Here is a 24,288-nt window from a genome sequence, read left to right as displayed (position 1 = left end):
TATAAATATGTAATTGAACTGTTTTTTTAAAAAGCTAGGAACACGTAAGCACTGACCTGCAGATACTGAGAGCCTGCTGCAGGCCATGAATCTCACTCTCATCTGCTTTTCATCATAATGTAGATAATGTACTTTTCCTGTGCGATTCAGTTTCAGCTTTCACTCATTGTCAAATAAGCTCAGTAAACTGCTTTATCTAAAATGGCAGGATGAGTGTTTTAGTTTTGCTGGTGTGATAAGCAGGTCAATAGCAATAAACCCAAGCTTTAAATTTAAATTTTGGTTGTGACTGGACTATGAATCATTAGAATTTGGACATAGTCTGCTCTGCAAATTTCATTTCTAAATATTGGTATTATACAGGCAGTTTAAAAAAAAATCTACAACTACGAAAGAACCCTCCAGAACAAAGCTGGTAGGTGTACTCTCAAAAAAAATTGCACAGGTTTTCAGAGTAGGCTCAGCCAACAGATCCCACAATTTCAGGCAATTATCAGATGTTTGTCTGGGGTTGGCCATGCGCATTTTGTCTTGATGATTCATTTGCGTGCTGTTTTTGCTATTGTATACTGACAAAAATCATGTGCAACAAAAGCATGGTTTCCTTTTTGTTTCTGACATTGTCCTTTTGGAAGTTGGGATGGTGGATGGTGTGAAGTCTTGGTGTTTCTACAAGGGAATTTCTGGAATTTGCTAATAGTTTCAGGAGGATCCCACAAGGAAATGTCTAAAAGTTGGCATCAAATGCAATGCAAATTTCTGTGTCACATTTCATAGTTTTTTTAAGAAAAGAGAAAGCCAGTCCAGTTTCTAACCTGAAGATGTGCTCTGTGCAGCCAGCTCCTGATTGACCTCAGGAAAGCACAGAAATATCTTCTAATTGACTTTATGAGTCACACTTCAATTTTTTTAAAAAGTCTGTCTGATCTCTAATTGACATTTGGAAGGCACAGCAATGACACATAATTATGAAGAGTGAGACTGAATTACACACAGCTGCACTTGAGCAATAGAATAAAACGTGCTGCTACATGGTATAATGCACCTGTTGGCAAAGTTGTACATTTTCCACTCAGCTGAGGACTTGGTGCTTTAATTTAGAATTGTAACATAAAAATATACAAACATAGCACAGAAATGAGTAAAATTACCGATACATTTTTGAGTTTGAACTTCATCTAACACAATTTTTTGTTGGATACTTGTACGACTTGAAAGCCTGAGGCTTGAGTTTATGCGGCTTTCCAGAGCTAACACTGACACAAAGCTACAGGTTAGAAATCACAAAGGTTCTTTTACAATTGACAGCAAGTGTGCTATTATTAGAGCTTGCCAGGATATGGTACTAGCAAACCCAGACTCTTCTCCACATGTGTTCATTAGTAAGAAACCACTGAGCGAAACATTAAAACAAAATAAAGCATAACTCAACTTTTTTCTGTAGTAACTTTGCTGGGGAAAGAAGACATTTGCTCTATTCAAGGGATTGTTCATTCATTTGAATGAACTTTGCATTTTTAAATGTTGCCATTGTTAAATTTGCATTTATATTTTGTAATATATTGTAAATACTTAAAGCAGTTGGATTTCTTTTATATGTTTTCTTTGGATTTCCTCAACTTGCAAAACAAAGACTATCACAGGCAAGTTTGAAGAGAGCTTCTGAGGGCTGGATTTTTAAGGCCCACTGGGGGCGGGAGTAGATGTGCTCGTGTGGAAGATCGCATTCTTGGAGGTCGGCAATGGGTCCCGCTACCTCTGGAACGTAAAGCCATTTTTAAAGGGAAGCTCGGAGGGAGAGAACAGCAAGCCCACATGACTCCAATTAAATGCCTGTTGATCTCATTGTGGAGCTCATTAACAGGCTTGTCAGCAGCAGTTTGAGATTTTCAAAGGAAGGGCACAGGAGAAACACCATGTCTGGACCACAGCAGGGTTTGGAAGATGTGAGAAATGCAGGGGCCATGAGGGCTATGGGAAGGGCAGATTAACTTAATGCAGAGGCCCAAAATAAAACTCAGCTGCTCCAAAGGTGCCATGGAGTAGCCATTGCTGCAGCTATAAGACTTGCTTTTCTCAGTGGTGAGTGGTCGGAATCTGGACAGGAACATGAGGCCATTGGCATCATTTGGCAGCTGGGATTGGCAGGGGAAGACCTGGTGAACAAAGCCCAGCTGAGGGAGTTGATATGGGAACAGTCTACTCTGACATTGGACAGAGCAGCCAGGATGAACTTCAGAAGATGCAACCTCCTGGACAGGAGGCGGCCAGCGTGGGGCTGTAAGGGGAAGAAGGCGCTACCCAAGACATCACGTCTAATGCCCAAGAATCAGCTACCTGCAAATGAGACAGCGCTAGTGTCGTAGGAGGCTATGCCTATCCAGTCAGATGGTCTTTGACATTTGCGCTCTGATCCACTATGACCTGAGGCCTCGTGGCCCAGATGGCACTCCTTTACCTGCAGCCGTCAAGATCACTGTCACCCTGAATTTCTTTGCAACGTTCAAGGGATCAGCTGCGGACCTAGGTGGCATCTCGCAGTCAGAAGCTCATCACGCCACCAGGCAGGTCACATGCCATATTCTGGAGGGCAGGGACTATATCCACATTAACACAGTTGGGCCTGCGCAGGCACAGAGGGCTTTGGGCTTTGCCACCATCAATGGATTCTCTCAGGTTCAGGGGGTCATCAATTACGTTCACGTAGCCATCAAGGCTCCAACAGAGCAGCCAGTTGGATTCCTAAACAGAAAGGACTTTCACTCATTGAATGTCCAACTGGTCTGTGACCACAGGAAGCAAATCTTGCAGGTCTGGACCCAGTTCCTGGGCAGCTGTTATGACTCCTTTATCTTGTGAGAATCCTAGATGCTGTACCTTTTCAGGTCGGCATCCAGACTCTGTGGGTGGCTGCTGAGAGATAAGGGTTGTCCCCTAGAGGTGGTTCCTGATGCCCTTCTGAAACCAAGACATCATCTGTATTGAAAAGACCATTGGCCTCTTGAAGACGCGCTTTCGTTACCTTGACCGGTCAGGTGGTGCCCTCCGGTATGAGCCAGCCAGAGTGTTCAGTATTGTGGCCGTCTGTGGTGCTCTGCACAAATGACAATGCAAAGATGCCTGCAGATGGATGAAGAGGAGGAGCTAGAATGCCATTCCGCCTCAGAGGAAGATCAAGAGGAGGAGGAAGGGATCACTCAAGGTGGCCGGTGCCCAGGCTGCAGTGGAAGCATGTGAATGCCAACCCAGACCTCAGGATGAACTGCAGGCAGGCATGGCAGCAAGGGCCACACTGATTCAATAGCGTTTGCCTGATCTCCCCCGAGCCCTTGTGGCTGATGACCACTAAACTCACCTTCCAGCAGAGAATGCTGTTATACTACTATCACCCTTAACTGCAAGTGCCCATTGCCAGCCATGAGCATGGAGATTGAGGGTTCCTCCGCCAACATTGTCCTACATCATTAGGCAGGGGCACATAACATTCCCAGGGCCCCATGTCCCTGCCGCCTTCTGAGATGTGACATCATAAATTAATTCAATGGCATGGCGCCTTCCTTTCCCTAACACTTTTATGATCTCGCACTGTGACAGAGGATGAGGTTGAGGCAGCCTGCTCCCTGCTCCTTTCCTCTGGCTGAGATGTCCATGGCTTCCATCCACATCTTAGACGTGCCAGTGGGGGCTGCTCCACAGGCTGCCGCGTCTGCGAGGGGCTGCCTCTGTCACACGGCCTTGGCACACGGATGGTTCCTGAGTTGAAGTGGGTGAGGGTGTTGTGCCTAACACGCACTCTACTCTTAAAGAATCTATGGAATCCGATTGGTGAAGGCTATATCAATATATTATTCACACACTAAATCATCAAGTACTAGCTCTCACTACTTGTACAGTATCAAGACTCGTCAAAGTACTGCTCTCACTACTTGTACAGTATCAAGACTCGTCAAAGTACTGCTCTCACTACTTGTACAGTATACTACCCATCAAGACACGAGGTGATCAGTCTCGGACTTGTGGCTGCTCTTCTGTTCTCTGAGCCCCTGGCTCAGGGTATCTTCTCGAGTGTTCTTCCCCGGGGTTCTCGTACCTTCCTCAGTTTCAGTCAGGGGTTAAATCTGTTTCTAAGACCCGCCCCTCTTACTTACTCATAGGGGTCTGATATAATGACATAATGATAATTCCTGATTTGGCTCAATGAGAACCTGTTCAAAACTTCACAGTTTCCCATTGTCTATTCTGAGTTTAATCATATCTGGTGTCCATGACGACTCCCTATATCTGCTAAGTCCAAGGACAGTTTCTGGGATCCTCCTCAATACCTTTTCTTTAATCATATCTACAATTCCTTGGCTATCTGTGTGCAGTGCCCCTTCATTTTAATTAAGTTCTTGTGTGTTTTTGCCATATGTGTTTTTGCTATATGTGATTTTACTATATGTGATTTTACTATATGTGATTTTACTGGGTCTACAAGTGGCCGAAGGATGATACCGTGCCCCCTGAGGGTTGGCTCCTTAGTCATCTGCTACGACCGTCTCAGCCCTTTCTTGGTGTCCTTGGATGCTGGATGCAGCTGCTGACTGGGACGCAGTTGGCATCTACTCTGAGCACCTCTGTGCCATCAGCGACACTGAATGGTTTTAAGGAATGAGAGGCTTAGAGAGGGAATTTCAAAGCTTATGGCCTAAATAGCAGAAGTCACAGCCACTGGTGGTGGGGCAAAGGGAGTCAGGGAAGTGTAAGAGGCCAGAATTAGAGGAGCGCAGTATCTCTGAGCATTGTAGGGCTGGAGGAGATTACAGAGATAGGGAGGGGCGAGGCCACGGAGAAATTTGAAAAGAAGGATGAGAATTTTAAAATTGAAGTGTTGCTAGACTGGGAGCTAATGTAGGTCAGTGAGCACAGCAGTGACGAATGAATGGGACTTGGTGAAAGTTAGGATATGTGCAGCAGAGTTTTGGATGAACTCAAATTTATGTACTGTGGAAGATGGGAAGCTGGCCAGGAGTGCATTGGAATAGTCAAGTCTAGAGGAAACAAAGGCTTGGATGAGGATTTCAGCAGGGGCAGAGTTGTGCGATGTTACAGAGATGGAAGTAGGCAGTGTTGGTGATGGAGCAGTATATGTCGGAAGCTCATCTTGGGGTCAAATACAACACCAACATTGTGAACAATCTGGTTCGATCGCAGACATTTGCCAGGGGACGGATGGAGTCAGTGGTTAAGGCACAGAGTTTGTGGCAGGGATGGAGGAAAATGGATTCAGTCTTCCCAATATTTAGTTGGAGGGAATTTTGGCTCATCTCATACTGGATGTCAGACAAGTAGTCTGACAAATGAGAGACCTCACCTCAGCCCATCCATGAAAATGTCTTGCATGTCTTCATCACCTCCGGAGTCAATTGCTCTTCTAAATGTTTACTTTGTGTGCAGTGCTAGAAACACCAGTGAAATCTTAGGGCAGGCAGGACTGGTGCTTGCCATATCCTGTCCCCCGATATCACGCTCACGCCCCCATTAAAATCAGGGCTACTGTCTTTTCTCCTGCTGATTCTTCTCCCAGGCACTCGTCAGTGGTTGATTCCAGTAACGCAAGAACACCATTATGGCATCGTTAAGCTATCCTCCATCAAATGTAACTGCCCTCTGTTGAAAATCAAGGACATCCTTCAGCACTTAAAGAACAAGTTCTTCTGATGATGAAAAGTTCTGATATTTGTCCTGTATGCCTGGCATGGAGCTAGATAGTTAGCTGAATGGAGTACTGACATGTTATTTCAGCACTTGAAGTACATTCTTCTTTGGATCAGCCTCTGACAACATGTAGAGTAATTTTCTGTTCTTGGCTACTGTCAAAACTCCTATTGTGTAGCTTTAATAAGAAGGGTGGGTCTGTTAGCACATATTACATCATCAGTACCAGTGAAGACTGTAGTTAAAAGTTGTTTTGCAGAATATTTGTTCTCACTTAGGGTAATCCATAATAACTAGGGAAAAATGCATTGTTACAAATTCCAAGCCTCTGTTGAATATTTTATATTCTGATGGGAATGAGAATTTCTTAATCTGAATAGGCTCATGATAAGCTGTGTTCATCATGATGCAGTCAATGTGCTCCTGCTTCTGAAAGAAAACAGAGGACGGAGAAAAGATCAAACTGGAAAAACATAATGAGAGGAACAACACAAGTAACAAATTTCACCCCAGAGATTAAAATGATTAATGGGCCGCCTTTATTTATAGGCCAGCCTTGGGGGCTTGGTCGAAAGTGCCATTCTCTTGAATTTACTTTTAAATCATGCTGTCAATCTCTCTGTGAAAAGGTGATAAAATCACACACGCAAGGCTGGATTTTGTGCAGGAGGCAGGGCTCCCGGCGCTGGGCCAAAAAGTCGAGGGGAATCCCACCTCTGCAGCTTTTGGCCCCTTGGAACAATCTTCCAGTCTTTTAGGGTCAAAGTTTAAGGAGGCAGGAACCCTGTCCCTTTTAAAGACTTTATAAGGACGGGGATCCTGCCTCCAAGAGCTGCTAGACGATCAGAGGGCCGGCAGCCCAGCAGTATCAGCAACGCCACGGGGAGCAGTGGCCACTGCCTGTACTGCAGAGGCCTCGGGCCCAGGCCCAGTGGTGGAACCCTGGAACACACGTAGGTGAGGCTGGGTTGCTGGGACCAGTCTGGAAGGCCCGGGTGGGGGGTGGTGCGGGGTGGATGTTGGCTGTTCAGTCTGGGGGTGGGGGGGTTCCCAGGGAGTACAGTTGTTCCCATGGGAGGTCCTCCATGGGCCACAAATTGTCCACGAAGGAGGGACCCCGCCCCCCCCCCACCCAGCCTGCAGGGAGGGTGCCTCGTTTTACAATCCATCCTCCTTGACTACCACTTGTTGTAGTGGAGTTCCCCAGGGGTTGCGGTTTGGACCCTTGCTGTTCCTGGTATATATATTAATGACCCAGACCTTGCTGTACAGGGCACAATTTCAAAATTTGCCGATGACACAAAACTTGGCACCATTGTGAACTGTGAGGAGAATAGTGTAGAACTTCAAAAGGACTTGGACAAGTTGGTGGAATGGGGAGACAAGTGGCAGATGAAATTTAATGTAGAGCAGTGTGAAGTGATTCATTTTGTTAGGAAGAACTTGGAGAGACAATATAAAATAAACAGTGCAATTTTAAAGGGCGCTTCAAGAGCAGAGGGACCAGGGTCTATATGTGCATAAGCCATTGAAGGTGGCAGGACAGGTTGAGAGAGTGGTTAATAGAGCATACAGTATCCTGGGCTTTAATAATAGGGGCATCTTCTTCCTTTGAGTACAAAAGCAAAGAGGTTATGTTAACTTTGTATAGAACACTGGTTCGGCCTCAACTGGAGTACTGTGTCCAATTCTGGGCACCACACTTTAGGAAAGAAGTGAAGGCATTGGCGAGAGCATGGAAAAGGTTCATGAGAATGTTTTCAGGGATGAGGAACTTCAGTTACTTGGAGAAGTTGGGACTGCTTCCTTTGGAGAAGAAGGGGTTGAGAGGAGATTTAATAGAGGTATTCAAAATCATGAGGGATCTGGACAGGGTAGATAGGGAAAAACTGTTCCCATTGGTGGAAGAATCGAGAACAAGGGGGCACAGATTTAAAGTAATTGGCAAAAGAAGCAATAGCGACATGAGGAAAATCTTTTTCATGCAGCGAGTGGTTAGGATCTGGAATGCACTGCAGGTTCAGTCGAGGCATTCAAGAGGGAATTGGATTACTATCTGAAAAAGAAGAATGTGCAGGGCTACAGGGAGAAGGTGGGGGAATAGCACTAGGCAAACTGCTCGTTTGGAGAGCTGACACAGACACGATGGGTCAAATGACCTCCTGTGCTGTAATGATTCTGTTTGGCGTTAGATAGAAAATAATAAATAAAACAGTTTATGCTTCTTATCTATTTCATTTTTACTGGTTGCCTTGAACTATCTTTGCGCTTTAAAAAACCACGTTTGGGAGCAATGGCCCTCAGCAGCGAAGGAACATCCCTCGCTGTTCACCTCGCTGACAACTGCCCACAGAGCCTTGTCAGCAGAGATTCTGGTCTGCCTTGTAGAAATTATCTGTGGTGTGTGTGAACAGGGCAAGCAAGGCTCTTGGAAAAATGCTTACATGCAAAGTCCAAAACAGGAAGTATGAAGCAGGAAGTATAAATTAGATTTAAGTAATGTATAGAAAGCAAAATAAAGATGGAATTAAGGGAGAGTGATAAGAGACAAAGAGAAAAAGTACATTTTTAAAAAATCTCCAACACTCCTTCTGAGGGAATTCGACTTGCAAGATTAATTTTCAGCCCAGAGCGATTGTTCAGCAGTTCACATATAACATCATTAAAACCTCACTTATGTTTGAATGCACCAGCCCTAACCTTTTCAGCCATTTTTAATTCAGAACCAGTGGGCAAGAACAGCAAGTTCACACCTTTACATTAATTTAATTGCAGAGTCTATTGGTGAGGACAGCAACAGCACACCCTATGGAGGAACAGGATATCTCTGAGAGCAGCTTCGGGATTTCTCAGTTTAACTGCTCATCTGCATACCCCAGATGTACATCAGATTTCCTCTATTATAATGGTGAACACTGGTAGCCTTACCATTATTCTCATTGAAAATTCCAGGCCAATGTAACAAGGGACAATGAGGTGCTGACCAATAAGTTGTATGTATTTAACAAGCTGACTTATTATTTTAAATAAGGAACGCGGGATGAAAAATTTATATTATAAAAAAACATAAAATAGGTTTTAGATGAGAAAATGCACGTGGGTCTCTTAATGCAGCACAGTGCACTAAGAAGCCATAATGGCATAACTTCACCTTAGTAACTAACAGTAAAATCGATTGCTTGCTATATAATAAAGACAATTCGCGAGAATTTTATAAATGAATCCCTCTCTACTGAGCTTACTAAGCTTATTTCTAGTTAATGTCAAACATTGCTATCATTAATGCAGTACAATTGCACATAGCAACATTGTTTCAGCTCATGCAAATGCCGTCAATGAGGGTAGTTTTGATTGTATATATTTTTAAAAGTTTTGACGGTGTAATTGATGATTGTATTGACAAGCAGCTATTCAGTGCTGTTTTGGCTTATTTTGAGCTGCCTAAATATTAAAGCAGAAGGAAGATGTCCATTTAAGATGCCTGGTGCAAATGTAATACTTGCACAACACAAATGTGCAGGGCACCACTTTACACCTGTAAACATCAGGACTCTCTGGCTCAATCTGGAAGTTAGACCTGAAAATGTGCCCATCCTGTGCCCATTCTACTGATGCCAAGTTATAACGTTACATTAGTGTCAGTGGACCAAAATCAGCATAAACAATCAGGCCAAGGGAAGTGCCAAACCTACGTCATATATTTCCTCAAAGTATACAAACTAAAGTTTCAACCGTCATTCATGCACATCCGACACAGCATGTTTAAGAACCCGTGATCGGGGAAGCTTTTCAATTTTTAATGTGAGTCATACACATGCCATAAAAATCCATTAAAATAAATAGAAAATACAGTGCGTGTCTCAGTGTGAAGAATAAAGCTCAAAAAGCTGCAATAAATCACCAAAAAGAAAGATTTTTTCCTTCCTGTACCTGAAAATCTGGTTGTAATTTCAAGAGAGCTTCTGAGCAAGTGCAGGAATCTTGCATATCAGACGATTAAGTAACTTGGGGAAGGGACCGTTATTATGGACAGTGGTATCGATTGTAAAAGATCAAAGAGATTTGTGTAGGATTCTACCATCTTTTAGGCCACGCAGTTGATTTGTGCCCAGATCGTGCAAGTACCTAGGTTCCAAAACGAAGCAAGTTCTAGACCCAGAATATCAAAAGGTGCAAATGCCATTAGATATGGCGTAGTGTTAATGTCACTGAACTAATAATCCAGAGGCTCAGGCTGCTGAACTAGTAATCCAGATGCCCAGGCTAATGCTATGGGGACACAGGTATACATCCCACCACAGTAGCTGGTGAAATTTAAATTCAATTAATTAATAAATTATATTAATTAATATGAAATTGAAAGCTTGTCTCAGTAATGGTGCCACGAAACTAACATAAATTGTCATTAAAAACCCATCTAGTTCTCTAATGCCCTTTAGGGAAGTAAATCTGCTGTCCTTACTTGTCTGCCCTACATGTTACTCCAGACCCACAGCAATGTGGTTGATTCTTAACTGCCCTCTGAAATGGCATTGCAATCCACTCTGTTCCCAAGAGCAATTCGGGATGCGAAACAAATGCTGACTGTGCCAGAGACACTCACGTCCCATGAAAGAATTTTAAAAATGGCAGTAATGTGCACAGCATCGTTTAGGATTCTGTGACAGTGCTGTGCTGTTATGGGGAATTGCAAGGCCCTTCTGAACCCTTCAAAGTGCGCAGGTGTCCAGGTTCATGCAGGTCACAAGCAGAGTTGTTAGAGACTCATCTTGGCAGTGGAAAGCAGACTTGACCTCAAATCATCAAACCCCATGATGAAGACAAAGCTCCCCAGTATCCCTGCTTATGAAACAGCCCAGCTATTTTCTAATTGATTATATTGAATATGTTCCCATCCAAAGGTTCCCAAATGTGCTACAATTTGATATTTTACATTCAATCATTTTATATACCACAGTTAACCAAAATCTAACCTTGCCTATAATATAGCAAGCACTTAACAGTAGTTCTGATAAGGAATTGTTTTCCAGTAAATAAGTTTGAAAATATAAGGTGATAAATTGAAAAAAATCATAGCTAATGAAAAGCAGCACCTTGCAATAATCCTTTATTACACGGATAGCCACATCTGAGGAAATTTCATCAGAGCATACTGAAATAAAAATAAAATTTCTTGCTCCCCAAGTGCTGCAGCTGTTGCCGTGAACAAAGCTTAGTCCCAGGCTATTCTCCTGCTCAGAGCATTTATGGGAAGTTATGTTCTCTTAACCCTTTGAGGAAGGTGTTGGCATTATTGAAAGTGTGTTACCAAAACATTCCAACATCTGATCATCTTCACTGTGTGCCGCAGACAGATAGTTTCTGTTTTGTTGTGCTGTGTTACTGAAGAATATCTTTGTACAAAAAAAAAATGATGTTCAGCAGAATCATTTTAGGGAAAATAATAAAGTCCTCAAATAGTTAAAAACCATTCAACCGGAGGCAGAATTCCGTTGATAAATAATTGATATTCACACATATTCATGAATATTGCCCTGCCAAGCAAATGAGCTTAAACCTGGCTAAACTTGTGGTAAAATATATGAAAGTTTACCCATACAGCATCTTTTAATATTTTCCCAAAAGGACGAATTCCTGATGGCTGGATACATTCAGCTCCATCTCCCTGCATGTTCTGCAATAGACAGAAAGAAATCATTACAAAAATACCCAACAAATAAGCTTTTGTTGTCAGTGCATGAAAACCGTCAGGACATGGTTGTGTATAGTACATGTACTGCAGCTGCTGAATGTTTTTTCCCAAGCAGAAAATGACTTACACTCTTCAGCTTCCCCATAAGAATTATAGACTCTGATGTGACTTACTGAGAAGTCCCAATTAGGGTTTATTAAAGATCTATTTCTTTTCCTTGTCCATTTTAAACTGCTACAAAGCTAGTAAAATGCTGCGAATTTAAAATAATGTAAATTTAATCATGTAGTTTGATTCCATATAAACATTCAAGATAAAATATTTTGTTAGCACAACTTTAAAAAAAAAAGCCACCATCTTTCTCAAATCGTTAAGGAGACTCAATTTCCACATAATTCTCTGAGGCAGAATAATTCAAGGAATAGTCGTCCTTCATAGCAACAACTGTAGAATTTGGGGAACCGGAAATGAGCTTTTTATTTCAGTGCATCCGGGTGAGACGTGATCAGATCCTGGCATTTATATAATAGAAGATGACAATCTTAAAAAGACCAAATAGAGATGCACAAAGACTGCAGCTCACCTGGCAAGGACAAACTCGAATGCCTCTCAAATCACCCATTTTCTTGAATGTTTATCCAATTTCCCCTTTAATTTCTTCTACATCATCAGCCTCTACTACCTTCCTAGGCCATCCATTGCACACAGTCACCACTCTCCAAACTTTCGGCAGAGTTATTGAATATTGATCAGGAGCATGAAACTGACCATAATTCTTTCCTGCCCAGCATCAGGATGATGCTGGAGCCAATTGGTACCACCGCTTCTTGGTTGAGAATGGCTAACTCATCACAGAATATCTGGAGTCTTCCTGGTCTTTATGGCTCAGTAGCATTGCCAGTATGTTTGCCATTAAACCATTCCTAACAATGTATATATTTTCACCAAGAATTTCTCATCAAAGTGAATCTGTTCATCCTCATAGAATAAGCTTATTTTTTTCAGCTGCTTTGTTGACTTTAGTCAAATTGATATGTCTGACCTCAACACCCAAATTGTTTTATTTTTGGAAAAAAGTACATATATATATTCTTTTTTGGCCTGCTTGTCTCGAGAGACAATGAGTAAGTGCCTAGAGGTGGTCAGTGGTTTGTGGAGCAGCACCTGGAGTGGCTATAAAGGCCAATTCTAGAGTGACAGACTCTTCCACAGGCGCTGCTGATAAAATTGGTTGTTGGGACTGTTACACAGTTAGCTCTCTCCTTGCACTTCTGCCTTTTTTCCTGCCAACTGCTAAGTCTCTTTGACTCGCCACTCTTTAGCCCTGCCTTTATGGCTGCCCGCCAGCTCTGGCGATCACTGGCAACTGACTCCCACGACTTGTGTCAGTGTCACAGGGCTTCATGTCACGTTTGCAGATGTCTTTAAAGCGGAGACATGGACAGCCGGTGGGTCTGATACCAGTGATGAGCTCGCTGTACAATGTGTCCTTGGGGATCCTGCCATCTTCCATACGGCTCACATGGACAAGCCATCTCAAGCGCCGCTGGCTCAGTAGGGTGTATATGCTGGGGATGTTGGCCGCCTCGAGGACTTCTGTGTTGGAGATACGGTACTGCCACCTGATGCCAAGGATTCTCAGGAGACAGCAAAGATGGAATGAGTTGAGACATCGCTATGCTGAATTGTGCCCTTCATATTGTCATGGAATGAGGTGATGATACTTAGCAGCTTTGGTGGATATCTGATCTTTGCTAGTAATCTGAAGAGACCATGTCTGCTGACAAGGTCAAAGGCTTTGGTGAGATCAATGATGAAGAAACGTAGAGGGACATCTGTTGTTCGCGGCATTTCTCCTGTAGCTGGCAAAGGGAGAACAGCATGCCAATGGTGGATCGCTCTGCTCGAAAGCCACATTATGCCTCAGGATAGACATGCTCAGCCAGCTTCTGGAGCCTGTTTAAAATGACTCGAGCAAAGACTTTCCCCACTATGCTGAGCAGGGAGATTCCACGGTAGTTGTTGCAGTCACCACGGTCACCCTTGCTCTTATAGAGGGTGATGATATTGGCATCGCGCATGTCCTGTGGCAATGCTCCCTCATCCCAGCACAGGCAAAGCAGTTCATGGAGTGCTGAGAGTACAGCAGGCTTGGCACTTTTGATTATTTCAGGGTAATGCCGTCCTTTCCAGGGGCTTTTCCACTAGCTAGAGAATCAATGGCGTCACTGTGTTCTGATTTTGTTGGCTGTTCGTCCAGCTCATCCATGACTGGCAGAGACTGGGCTGCATTGAGGGTGGTATCAGTGACAACATTTTCCCTGGAGTACAGTTCTAGGTAATGCTCCACCCAGCGGTCCATTTGCTTGCGTTGGTCAGTGATCGTGTCCCCTGATTTAGACTTGAGGGGGGCGATCTTCTTGATGGTTGGCCCAAAAGCTCCTCTCTTAATGCCATCATACATTCCTCTGATGTTTCCGGTGTCTGAGGCCAGCTGAATACGACTGCATTGGTTTTGCCAGTAGTCATTTGCACAGTGCCTGGCTGTTCTTTGTGCAGTGCTTCTGACTACTTTAAGTGCTACGGATGTTAACTCGCTGGGGGCTTTCTTGTAGTTCAATAGTGCAGCGCACTTAATGGCTATGACAGGTTCCATCTCTTCAGAGTGAGATTGAAACCAGTCTGCATTCTCACGTTTGCCAAAGTGGTCATTGCTGAGTCATAGATGGCGTCTCTGATGTGGGCCCACTTGGTCTCTGCATCCCCTGTAGGAGTGTTTTGAAGGGCTTTTTCGAATGAATTTAGAAACTTATGTAACAGCTTTGGGTAAGAAATTCTGTTAGTGTTGCTGCGCGGGCGGCCCTTCTGCTTGGAGTGATGTAGCTTCTTCGGTTTGAGTCTAACTTTGCTGCACACCAGGGAGTGGTCAGTGTCGCAGTCCGCACTGTGGAAGCTGCGTGTGATTTGGACACTGTTTATAGAGGCTCGCCTTATGATGATGAGGTCCAGCTGGTGCCAGCGATGTGATCTTGGGTGCCTCCAAGAAACCTGGTGACAGGGTTTAGTATGAAAGAACGAGTTGGCGATGCAGAGGTTGTGATAGGTGCACAACCCCAGCAGTTGTGTATATATAAGATAGACTTAAATTGCCATTTTCCTTAACTTGTCATCTTTGGAATGATTTGGTCTTCTGGTTATTCCATGAATTATTGAGGTTTCACGTACACTGTATAGAATTTCAGATTTTCCAATGGCAAATGAAAAAATATAAACAGAAGTTAAAGATGAAACAATTTGAGATATCTACTGGAGGCACCAATGTATTTTTTGACTATTTAGTTGGAAGTGTAGACTTGTAGATTCCTGTAAACACCCTCATTCACCCTCCCCTCAAAAAAGTATGTTAATCCACATACATTTGAAAGGAAGAAAAGTACTCTCGTTTTTACAGAGAATTTACTGTGTAGAAACAGCCGATGCGGCCAAAGTGATCTGTGCTGGTATTTGGGCTAGACATGCGCCTCCTCCCACCCTATTTCGTCTGACCCTATCGTATCCTTCCATTCCTTTTTCTCTCATGTCCTTATTTAGCTTCCCCCTGAAGGTATCTATGTTATTCATTCATGTGGTAGCAAGTTCCACATTCTTACCACTCTGTGGATAAAGAGGTTTCTCCTGAATTCCCTGTTGGATTTATTGGTGACTGTCTTATATTTATTTTTGGATAAGGTTTGGACTCCCCGACAAGTGGAATCATTGGGATGGATTTCACCAAGCTGCCGATGTCAGGCTCCGTGGGGGTGGTGGTGAGGCCAGAGGATGGTTCCGGCAGTGGTTTGCCACGGAGGCCGACGCCGGGAAGGCCTGGTTCAATCCTCCCGGTGGCGGTGAGGCTCCGTGGCGGCCCCGCTTTGCGACGGGACCTGGATTTAAATATTTAAGTTACTGACATGCATAAATTTAAATCAACTTACCTTAAATCTTCCGGACCCGCCACGAACTTCGGCGTGGCAGCTGACGCTCCTGCGCCTTCAATTCCCCGTCCAGGGAAAGCCGGCATGACGTTGGTGGGGAGAGGGGAGGAGGTAAGATTCTCAGTGCGATGGGTGGGTGGACGGGGTCAGATAAATGTAATGGGTGCAGTCTGGACAGGGTGGGAGTCAGATTTAAAAGTTAAGTGGCTTGGGGGGGGTGGGGTGGTGGTGAAGGGCAAATAGTTAATGTAAATGTTATTGGGGTGGGAAAGGGGTGTTAGAAATTTATTTGATAACTTTTGGGGGGTTGTAGCTTTAAAAATTTAAATATGCCAGCAGGGATGGCTGGCTGCCCTTTAAAAATGTCGCCAGCTCCTGCGCAAAGTCAGCAGACGCCATTGCCGGCAGCCCACCCCCCCCCCACCTCCCACATGATTGGGGTGGGTGGGGGGGGGGGAGGGTGCAGGCTGCCCCAGCTATTTAAATTAGCTGTCACGCGGGAGATTGTGGTGGCTCTTTGTCTGCGGGCTGTCATTTTATGAGCTTGCTGCGGGCTTTTAAAATCCAGTTCATGTGCTCCACTTGGTGACCGGAACTCTACACAGATTTTAAGTGTGATCTAACCAAGTTTCATATAACGTCTGTACTTTTTAGTTCTATCCCTCTAGAAATGAACCCCAGTGCTTTGTTTGCATTTTTTATGGTCTTGTTAACATGCATTGTTACTTTTAATGATGTGAATGCGTATCCCTTGATCGCCCTGCTTCTCTACCACATTTAGACTCCTTATTTTCTAAGGAGTAAATGCGTTTCTTCAAACCTGCTACCAAAATGCACCACCCATGCTTAAATTAATTTACCAATTACATACTCTTTCTGCAAGTTTATTTATCATGTTCTGCCAAAAACAAGAAGCAAACTTTCTAATGAAGGGATGTTTGTATTCTTTGCATAATATCAACACTTGCCATGGATCACTTTTTGTTTATGTTGTAAGAGATAGTTAAATATTGTACAGGCTGATAATAGAGGTGGTGCAGAAAATCAGATATTTATAGAATGTGTAGTTATCGACTTGTGTAGTAATTGTGCTTTTTACTTGCTTTACTAGAAGTGAAAGTTCGACGTTCTGTCGGTTTCATGATAAAGGTACTTGGATCAGCCCCGTCATTTTGTTGTATACACACTTTAGGAAGGATGTGAGATCTTTGAGAGGATGCAGAGGAGATTTACCAGAATGGTTCCAGGGATGGGGGGGATTTTAGTTACAAGGTTAGGTTGGAAAAACTGGAGCTATTCTCTTTGGAACAAAGGAGATTGAGGGGAGATTTGATAGAGGTGTACAAGATTATGACAGGCTTAGATACGTTAGACAAGAAAAACTGTTCCTATTAACTAATGGTGCAAGGACGAGGGGACATTGAAGGTTTTGGGCAGGAGATGCAGGGGGAATGTGGGGAAGAACTTTTTTTATGCAGCAAGTGGTAATGACCTGAAACTCACTGCCTATGGGGGTGGTTGAAGTGGAGATAATGATTTCAAAAGGAAGTTGGATGGCCACTTGAAGGAAAAAGACTTGCAGGGCTATGGGGATCGAACTGGGGAGTGGAACTGACTGGATTACTCCATGAAGAGCCAGCAGGGACTCGATGGGCTGAACGGCCACCTTCTGTGCCATAAATGACTCTATGATTCTAAATATACTTATAATTATGTTTACCTCAGCCGCTTGCTCCCTTGGGAAAAAAAAATTCTCCCTGATCCCCAGATGTATGTTAACAACATCCCACAATACACACTTTACCTCTCAGTTCCCCCAACTGTTGTCTCTTTCTGCATAACCACTCCCTTTGCCTAGGCCTCACGCTCTGGAATATTGTCCCTAAATCTCTCCACTTCCTCATTCTTTAAGATCCTCCTTAAAACCCAAACTCTGGCCAGGCTTTTGGTCATCCATCCTAATATTTCCTTCTTTGGCTCGATGCCCATTTTCTCTTATTACACCTCTGTGAAGTGCCTTCGGCTGTTTTTTTGCATTAAAGTTGTCTTTGGCATGACATCGCCATTTACAATTTGTGAAGGGATGTTAAGTTAACTTCAGATTATTGCTGAATGTAGATTTAAATTTTTTAACTTCTCATTATTCTGCAACATACCCTTCAAACACGGACGTTTTGGAACCCTGCTTAAAAAAAAAGGATGGTAGGAGCCACCTTTAATGGGTGTTAAAATATAGTCCAAAAAATTGTAACATATGTTGGGTGGTCAAGTAGCTGTACCATTGCAACCTTAGCCTCTGTCCAAGGACATGGGAGCCAAAATCTAGTTTGCTACTTGACTGTTCATTTGGCTTGAGGCAGTGAGGGAGTAAGTGGAACTGATTATCCCTGAAATTCTGTGAGGCACAACTGCAGAAATGCCGGCAGTTGCACTAGGATTGCACCCGTCCATGTCCTCCCAAGCTGTCCTCCTCTGGAGTTTGAGAGGTCATTGTGAGGGCAACTTATTTGCATCGGGCAGACAAGTATATGCACCACTTAACTGCTCATCTGTGCCTCCTACCTGCACCATGCCAGTGGAAATTCAACTGCCTGCTTGAGGCGGGCTGTTTGCCCAGGTATTCACCTTAACCCTGACAGTGCTTCAATTGTCTGCATAGCAAGCGGGACTGATGGAGTACAACTATTTTCAAATCTGCATTTTCAGGAACGAGGGGTGGATTCCATTGGGATGGTCCCCATGTGCCATTTTGCTTGCTGGTATACCTCCATCTTTCATCTTTCTCAATATTCCATTTGCCAGAACTGCGCCATGTGAGCTCAGCAGCAGGAACTTTTGTAACTTAGGGTGGACACAGGGGCAGGGATTCTAACATTCACCCTGCTAGATTGGTCATTTGCCTTGTAAGGGACATATGTAAGTTTGACCTCTTTTATAGCAACCAGGAAACTCCCAGAAATGCTTGGACAAAGTAACCAGTTTTTCAGTGTTGCCTTGGGGTTATGATGGGAGCCAGTCGAATCCTTTGGAATTTTGCGGCCAAGAAGCTTAACATGATTGTTGAATCTGATGAGGAATGCGCTTTGCTCGTATCTAGTCTGATTGCACAGAAACTGATCTGGCTGATCGTTTTTGCCAGGTGTATTTTTGGGAAGCCAAAGGAGGAAGATAAAAGAACCGAGTGTGTTGTTCATATAATTTCAGGTGATAACACTCTACGAATCTGGGATGCAAAGACAGGAGGAGCCAGAGTAATTATTCCTGCTCATCAAGCAGAAATATTGACCTGTGACTGGAGTAAATATGATCAGGTAAAGATATAGAGATCTATTTACTTGAGTAAATACATTGCAATTTCATAGTTTCTGATATTGTTATGAAAAGTAAAAAATGGCAAATTGGTCCAAATAATAAAATTGCATTGTATTTAATCCAGAACTTGCTTGTCACTGGAGCAGTTGATTGCACTTTAAGGTCCTGGGACCTAAGAAATATCCGGCGGCCAGTACATCATCTCGTTGGCCATTCTTATGCTATACGAAGAGCCAAAGTAAGTGCATTTATGGTTTCTAGCTTGTAGCTTGTCATTAGCAATTGATTACATTAATTTTTTTTAATGGTTGGATGGTTTAAACTTGTGACTCAGTGTACAGTGTTCTGAGAAGTATCAGTTCAGGAGATTTAGCTTATTTGAATCCTCCAATGCTAATGTTATGAGTTACTCTTTCATTTCCGGACATCACAGGTTCCAGTTGTACAAAAGATAAGAAACTGGCGAGTTTGTAGATTATTGGTTATTACAGTTTTTTTTAAAATTGTACACGTCGATATGAGGGATAGTAGGACCAGGAAATATTACATTTTCGCACTTTGTGTAACCAGTGAGATCTGCCAATCCTTGATTGTTTTTCAGCTTGGCTGTTCCAATGGTGATTTCCTTACCTGTTTTATGTTGTTGCTGCTTTATTGTTATTATTCAACTTTATTCTTGATTGCTTTGTTGATTCACTTCTCATTACTTTGGAAATCTCCAAAGTCTTGGACGGGGCCAGGCACTTCTGAAAATGTGCCATCATAAGGTTTCCACTGATGCTGTGCTTATGGCGAGCCGGTTTTCTATCAAATTGCTCTTTTTGTTGTAGTTACTGACTCATTATCTGACTCTCTTTCCCGTAACTCAGGTTATCAAGTTCTGTGTTCTCCCCTTACTCTGTTTCTTCTCCATGTCAATAACTTTCCTACTCATTATTGAACTCTGTTGCTGATAGTTGCCCCACCAGCTTCCTTCAGCTCACGTGCGCCACTGTGTAAAACGTCCTTTATCTCTTTCGCAATCCCGTGGTTGAGTCACTAAAAGTCGATCTTCTTACTTTCCAAAGAGGAAATGAAGATCTTATTTCTTTCAATTCTTGAAACACAGTTTCCAATAACCCTCATATATCCAAAGTCCAAAGAAGCTGTCACATTTTAACTTTGAGAGCTTCAATCCTAGTCTTTCTTTATCTACTAATGGTCTCACTTTCTCATAAGATCTCAGTTGGACATGCTGTATCTTCATCAATAAAGCTGTTCCAAGAAGCCTTATTTCCCTTTGATGTCAAATACTTCTTTTCTCCTCAGCATCTTGAAACTCTTTATAAAGCAAAAGTCTGTCCGAGACTCGAGCACTACTCTTCTAATCTGAAGCATTCTTCAAATACCTCTCTCGACCTTCTGGATTGAATACAGCAAAAAAGCTCTTTGGTTATGTCATTTTCTTTCACCTCTGGACTCCAACCTCTCGCCTTTTCAGTCATAGTACTATTAGTCATCGCTGCACAAAAATTGTTATCTTTTTCCTTCCAAGCTCTTAAATATTCCATCCCATCTACTCTTCCTTGCATCCTACCATGTGTTGAAATCAAAAGTAACTACACCATCTGCTACTGTAGCTCATTCTTTGGGGTCCTTAGCTCCCTCAACCTCTTATAATCTACAGTTGTTTAAAATCAACACTTGGTATCACCTGACAACTACTTTTTGATTTACCTCATTTTCAGCCATGATTGTGCCCTGTACTATGCCTTGTGTTACATCTTCTCAATTAAAACAAAGTTGCAGTAAGTATTCCCAGATCGTCATTTGGTAGTACAGAACTTGAGTATTGCTGAAAATAGAGACATGTTGTCGAAGCTTTTCGTCTTGCACTCATCAGGACAATCCGCAAGAATACCAATGTAAGGGAAAACAACAACTTTATATTGTATGAGAAGAGAGTGCTGATTGGTTGGGAAGTGAGCTCTGATTGGTAGAGGCGTTGCCACGGAGACTAAACCAGTTTATGGTGACTGACAGTTAACTGTCAAGCTTTGCTTGAAATTTAAACCAGGCAGCTTGACTCTGATGGACCAAGTCAGTGTCAGTGTCTGAATTTCTTGAATAAAATGCAATATAATTTTTTCTTATTGGATACTTTTAAATCTGCAAAGCAAAAAGTACCTCAAATTATGCACATATAAAATACTTAGGATGTAACAAGCTTAAATACTGTATGATAAGTTATATATTTTTAAAATTATCAATACATTAAGTACATGATTTCAGAAATGTAACATTTTGTAATATTAAGCTAATACTACTATTTTTCTCTAGTTTTCTCCCTTTCATGCATCTATATTGGCCTCTTGTTCATATGATTTCAGTGTCAGGTGAGTAGCAATTTTTTTCTTCACTTATTTTCCCTCCTCCCATCCTCAGCTGAAGGCATTGACACCTTGCTTGAGTACTGTTCCATTGGCACTGAATATATTTGGCACTTTGCCCATCCATGAGATTTCTGATAGCTTGATGAGTATCTCTAGTTAAAATTAAATCCAGAAGAGCTTTATAAGAAATTGTTGCAAGCAATGTTTTGATCCTTTTAAGATTTTTTCTTTTTATTAGATCAAATTAAGCAAATATTTTAAATTTCTCATCTTTGAATCTACCAAGCTTTGATCGTTACAAAGAAAATGTGATGTGTTTATGTGCAGCTGCGTTTACTGATAACGCAACCACTAGGTGGCACAGTACTTGCACATGCGCAAATGCAGGCTCTTCAACTGGAACGTCAGTGTCTGCGACATTAAGGCAGCTGCCAGGATTAAAGATGGCGCTGCTCAATTTATCACAGGAAATACTTATGGCTAATCGTTCTATCAAACTAACCTTACATTAAGTTGGGTGGAAGCCCAGTAATATGATACCATGTAGTTATAGGATACTAACTGTAATCCTCAGATCCATTTAATATTCCAGTAATCCTATTAAATACAAAAGGAATTTCATGATTGAATTTCCATTGGAAGATAGTGAATTGGCACCCCAATCAATGCAAGAGAAAGTCGGGCAGAGTATAAAATGTCCTGCCAATTTGTTATGTGATTCATTTATGTGACTGACCAGGACTGATTTCACCCAAAAGCAGTTATTTGCTCCCACCCCACTGGCCGCTCTCCCGCCTCGGCAACTCGCTTTCTCCCCCTCCTCCCTCCCGGCTGCTTCCCCTTCCTCAGCCGTTCGCTCCAGACCTCGCTGCTCCCCCCACTTCCCTGGCCAATTGTTCCCCGCTTGAGCCACCCTGCTGTCTGGCCGCTCACCTCCTACCCGCCCTCCCCCTCCCCAGTCGCTAGTCCTGGGCTGCACTGCTTCCTTCCTCTCGGCCACTCGCTCCGACATTTCATCATTCTCCACTTGCCGCCCAAAGAAGCAAGGCGGGCTGCAAGGGGTAATGGGCTGATGTAGGAGCGAATGGCCGAGAGGAGGGAAGCGATGCGGCCTAGAGCTAGCGGCTGGAGGGGGTGGCGGGGAAGTGGGGAGGCTAGAGAGTGGGGTGGTGTGAAGCGAGGAACAATCGGCCAGGGGAGGGGGGGGGAGCAGCGAGGTTTGGAGCGAGCGGCTGAGGGGAGGAAGCATCGAGGCCTGGAGCCAGTTGCTGAAGGGGGAGAGCTTCAGCCTCAAAGTCTCCCATTCACCCGCTTCCTCCAGCCGTGTGGGGGGGCTGGATATCCAATGACGCTTTATCTCGCATGCGTGAAGATGGACCTGGCATGGATATGCGATGACATTGGTGCTGCACGATGCCGCCATCCCGTGCATGCGCCACTAAGTCCTGGCAAGATTTAGCTGCACATGTGCGCAGCTTGGCGCAATCTGATGACGTCAGAGGGCCGATGAGTTGTCAGGAATCACATTGTTTATGTGCAGTATACCTTTCATAGTAACGTGTCAAGAGTATTGCATGTTATTATTACTATGTTTATCGAAACCTTAAGGTTACTAAATGCTGATTCTCACGAAGGCAAAGTCCTCAAATTGGACTAGGTTCTATTGAAAGTGTGAAAATCACAAACTCTGGGATAATATAACAGTTGGCTAAAGATAAATATATTTAATTACATCATGTCTGAAGGGAGATTTGCATTTCTGTCATTCCATGGTCTTTTTGTAATATTATTTCCTACTGGATAACATGCAGATGGAGAACATTGAGTTTGTTCCAGAGAAGCTAAAAAGAAGTTGTTTGAAATAGAACTGTTCAGTGACAACTCTTCTTCCATGCACTTTCCTCATGATCAACTTAAACTTATTAGTTTTTGTATAAACGTGGAGATTGAGTTGTGTCGTGGGTGCAGATGTTTTTTTCATGTCTTGGTCCTGGTTCAAATATAATTCTGATTAAATGGTTTGAAGTATGTTCTATCTTCCAGTTTAGGCTGTCTCAATTCTAGTAGTTGGCGCAAATCTTAGAAAGCAAAAATGCCCTCAGTTCAGTGCTAGTTGGAACTAAATTGTCAGGTATACTTGCAGCTGCCACAAAGGAGAGTTGATACTAGAAATGGAAATGTCTCACTGTGCATTTGGGATAAATCTGTTGTGGTTAGAAAGGTAGAATAGATGGCATTTTATCCCATTGCCTATGCCTGCCCAGAGTGTGAGTGCTAAAATTTATTTTAAAGCTTCTAAGTGTAGAATGACAAAATATTTTGAGTGTGCCCCTCATTTTAGCCCCATTAAAGACAAGGCAGATATAGCCAAGAAAGAGAGATTTGCAATTATGTATGCCATATGATATCTCAGAAATGTTCCACAGTGCTTAATATACAGTGGATTTGTTTGAAATCAAGTCATTTTTATTATGTAGGCAAACATGGCAGTCATCTAGAGTGCAGTAAAATTCTACAATGAATAATTAGATTTTTTTGATGGTATTGGTGAGGGATGGGTGCAGTGTTGCTCAGGATGTGGGAAGAGCTTCCTGTTCTTACCAAAGGAATTTTAAGGTCCATCTGAGCTACCAGAAGAAGCAGACAGGATCAGGATACACCTCATGCAAGCACAGGCATCTCTAAAAATACAGCAATCGCTCAAATACCAAGAAAAGTTGGTAAGAGACAGTCAAAGATGAGAAGCAGTTTTTATAGGAAATTTTTTCCCCCACTTCAAAAGTCTTTCAGGTGAAAATTAGATACATTAAAGCCTAATCCATAGATAATTGCAACTGGAATAAACAATTGCATGGCTCTTTTTCTACCTGTATATGTCTTCATCCTCCAGGACTGAACCTACTTTATGAATTTTTGCCTTTACAGAGTGCCTAATCCTGTATTCTGCCATTGTAATTTATGTGCCCGAGTCTGTCTGCCCAATGTGTTTTTCTACAGAAACAGTTTAAATGGTTACAAGTGATTCAGATCAGAAGTAATTCAGCATTTTAATAATTGCAAAGCTACTTTTTAGCACAATGCATTTCAAAGTTATAAACCTGGAGTTAACAGTTTGCAGGCAGATCAGGCAGAAAGGGAGGCATGTAACATGGGAATCAAATGAGTGAATATCCACCATCAAGGGTGTGAAACAGTTTTGATGTAAATAATAGAAAGCATAAGAACAGGAGTAGGCCATTCA

At 42.9% G+C, this 24,288-nt stretch overlaps 1 protein-coding gene across 1 annotated transcript in view; it reads left to right on the top strand.

The window, feature by feature from the left end:
- Nucleotides 1–24,288, top strand: part of pex7 (peroxisomal biogenesis factor 7) — an 86,704-nt gene that overhangs the window by 39,258 nt on the left and 23,158 nt on the right. The window contains exons 6-8 of the mRNA XM_068018770.1: nucleotides 18,568–18,674; nucleotides 18,800–18,913; nucleotides 20,995–21,050. Of these exons, the coding sequence (XP_067874871.1) occupies nucleotides 18,568–18,674; nucleotides 18,800–18,913; nucleotides 20,995–21,050 (277 nt within the window). The remainder of the gene's footprint in view (nucleotides 1–18,567; nucleotides 18,675–18,799; nucleotides 18,914–20,994; nucleotides 21,051–24,288) is intronic.

The sequence above is a fragment of the Heterodontus francisci genome, chromosome 3 (assembly GCF_036365525.1).
Source record: "Heterodontus francisci isolate sHetFra1 chromosome 3, sHetFra1.hap1, whole genome shotgun sequence".
Classification (NCBI taxonomy): domain Eukaryota; kingdom Metazoa; phylum Chordata; class Chondrichthyes; order Heterodontiformes; family Heterodontidae; genus Heterodontus; species Heterodontus francisci.
Note: the sequence above shows the minus strand (reverse complement) of the source record. Positions and strands in the feature narration are given on the sequence as shown.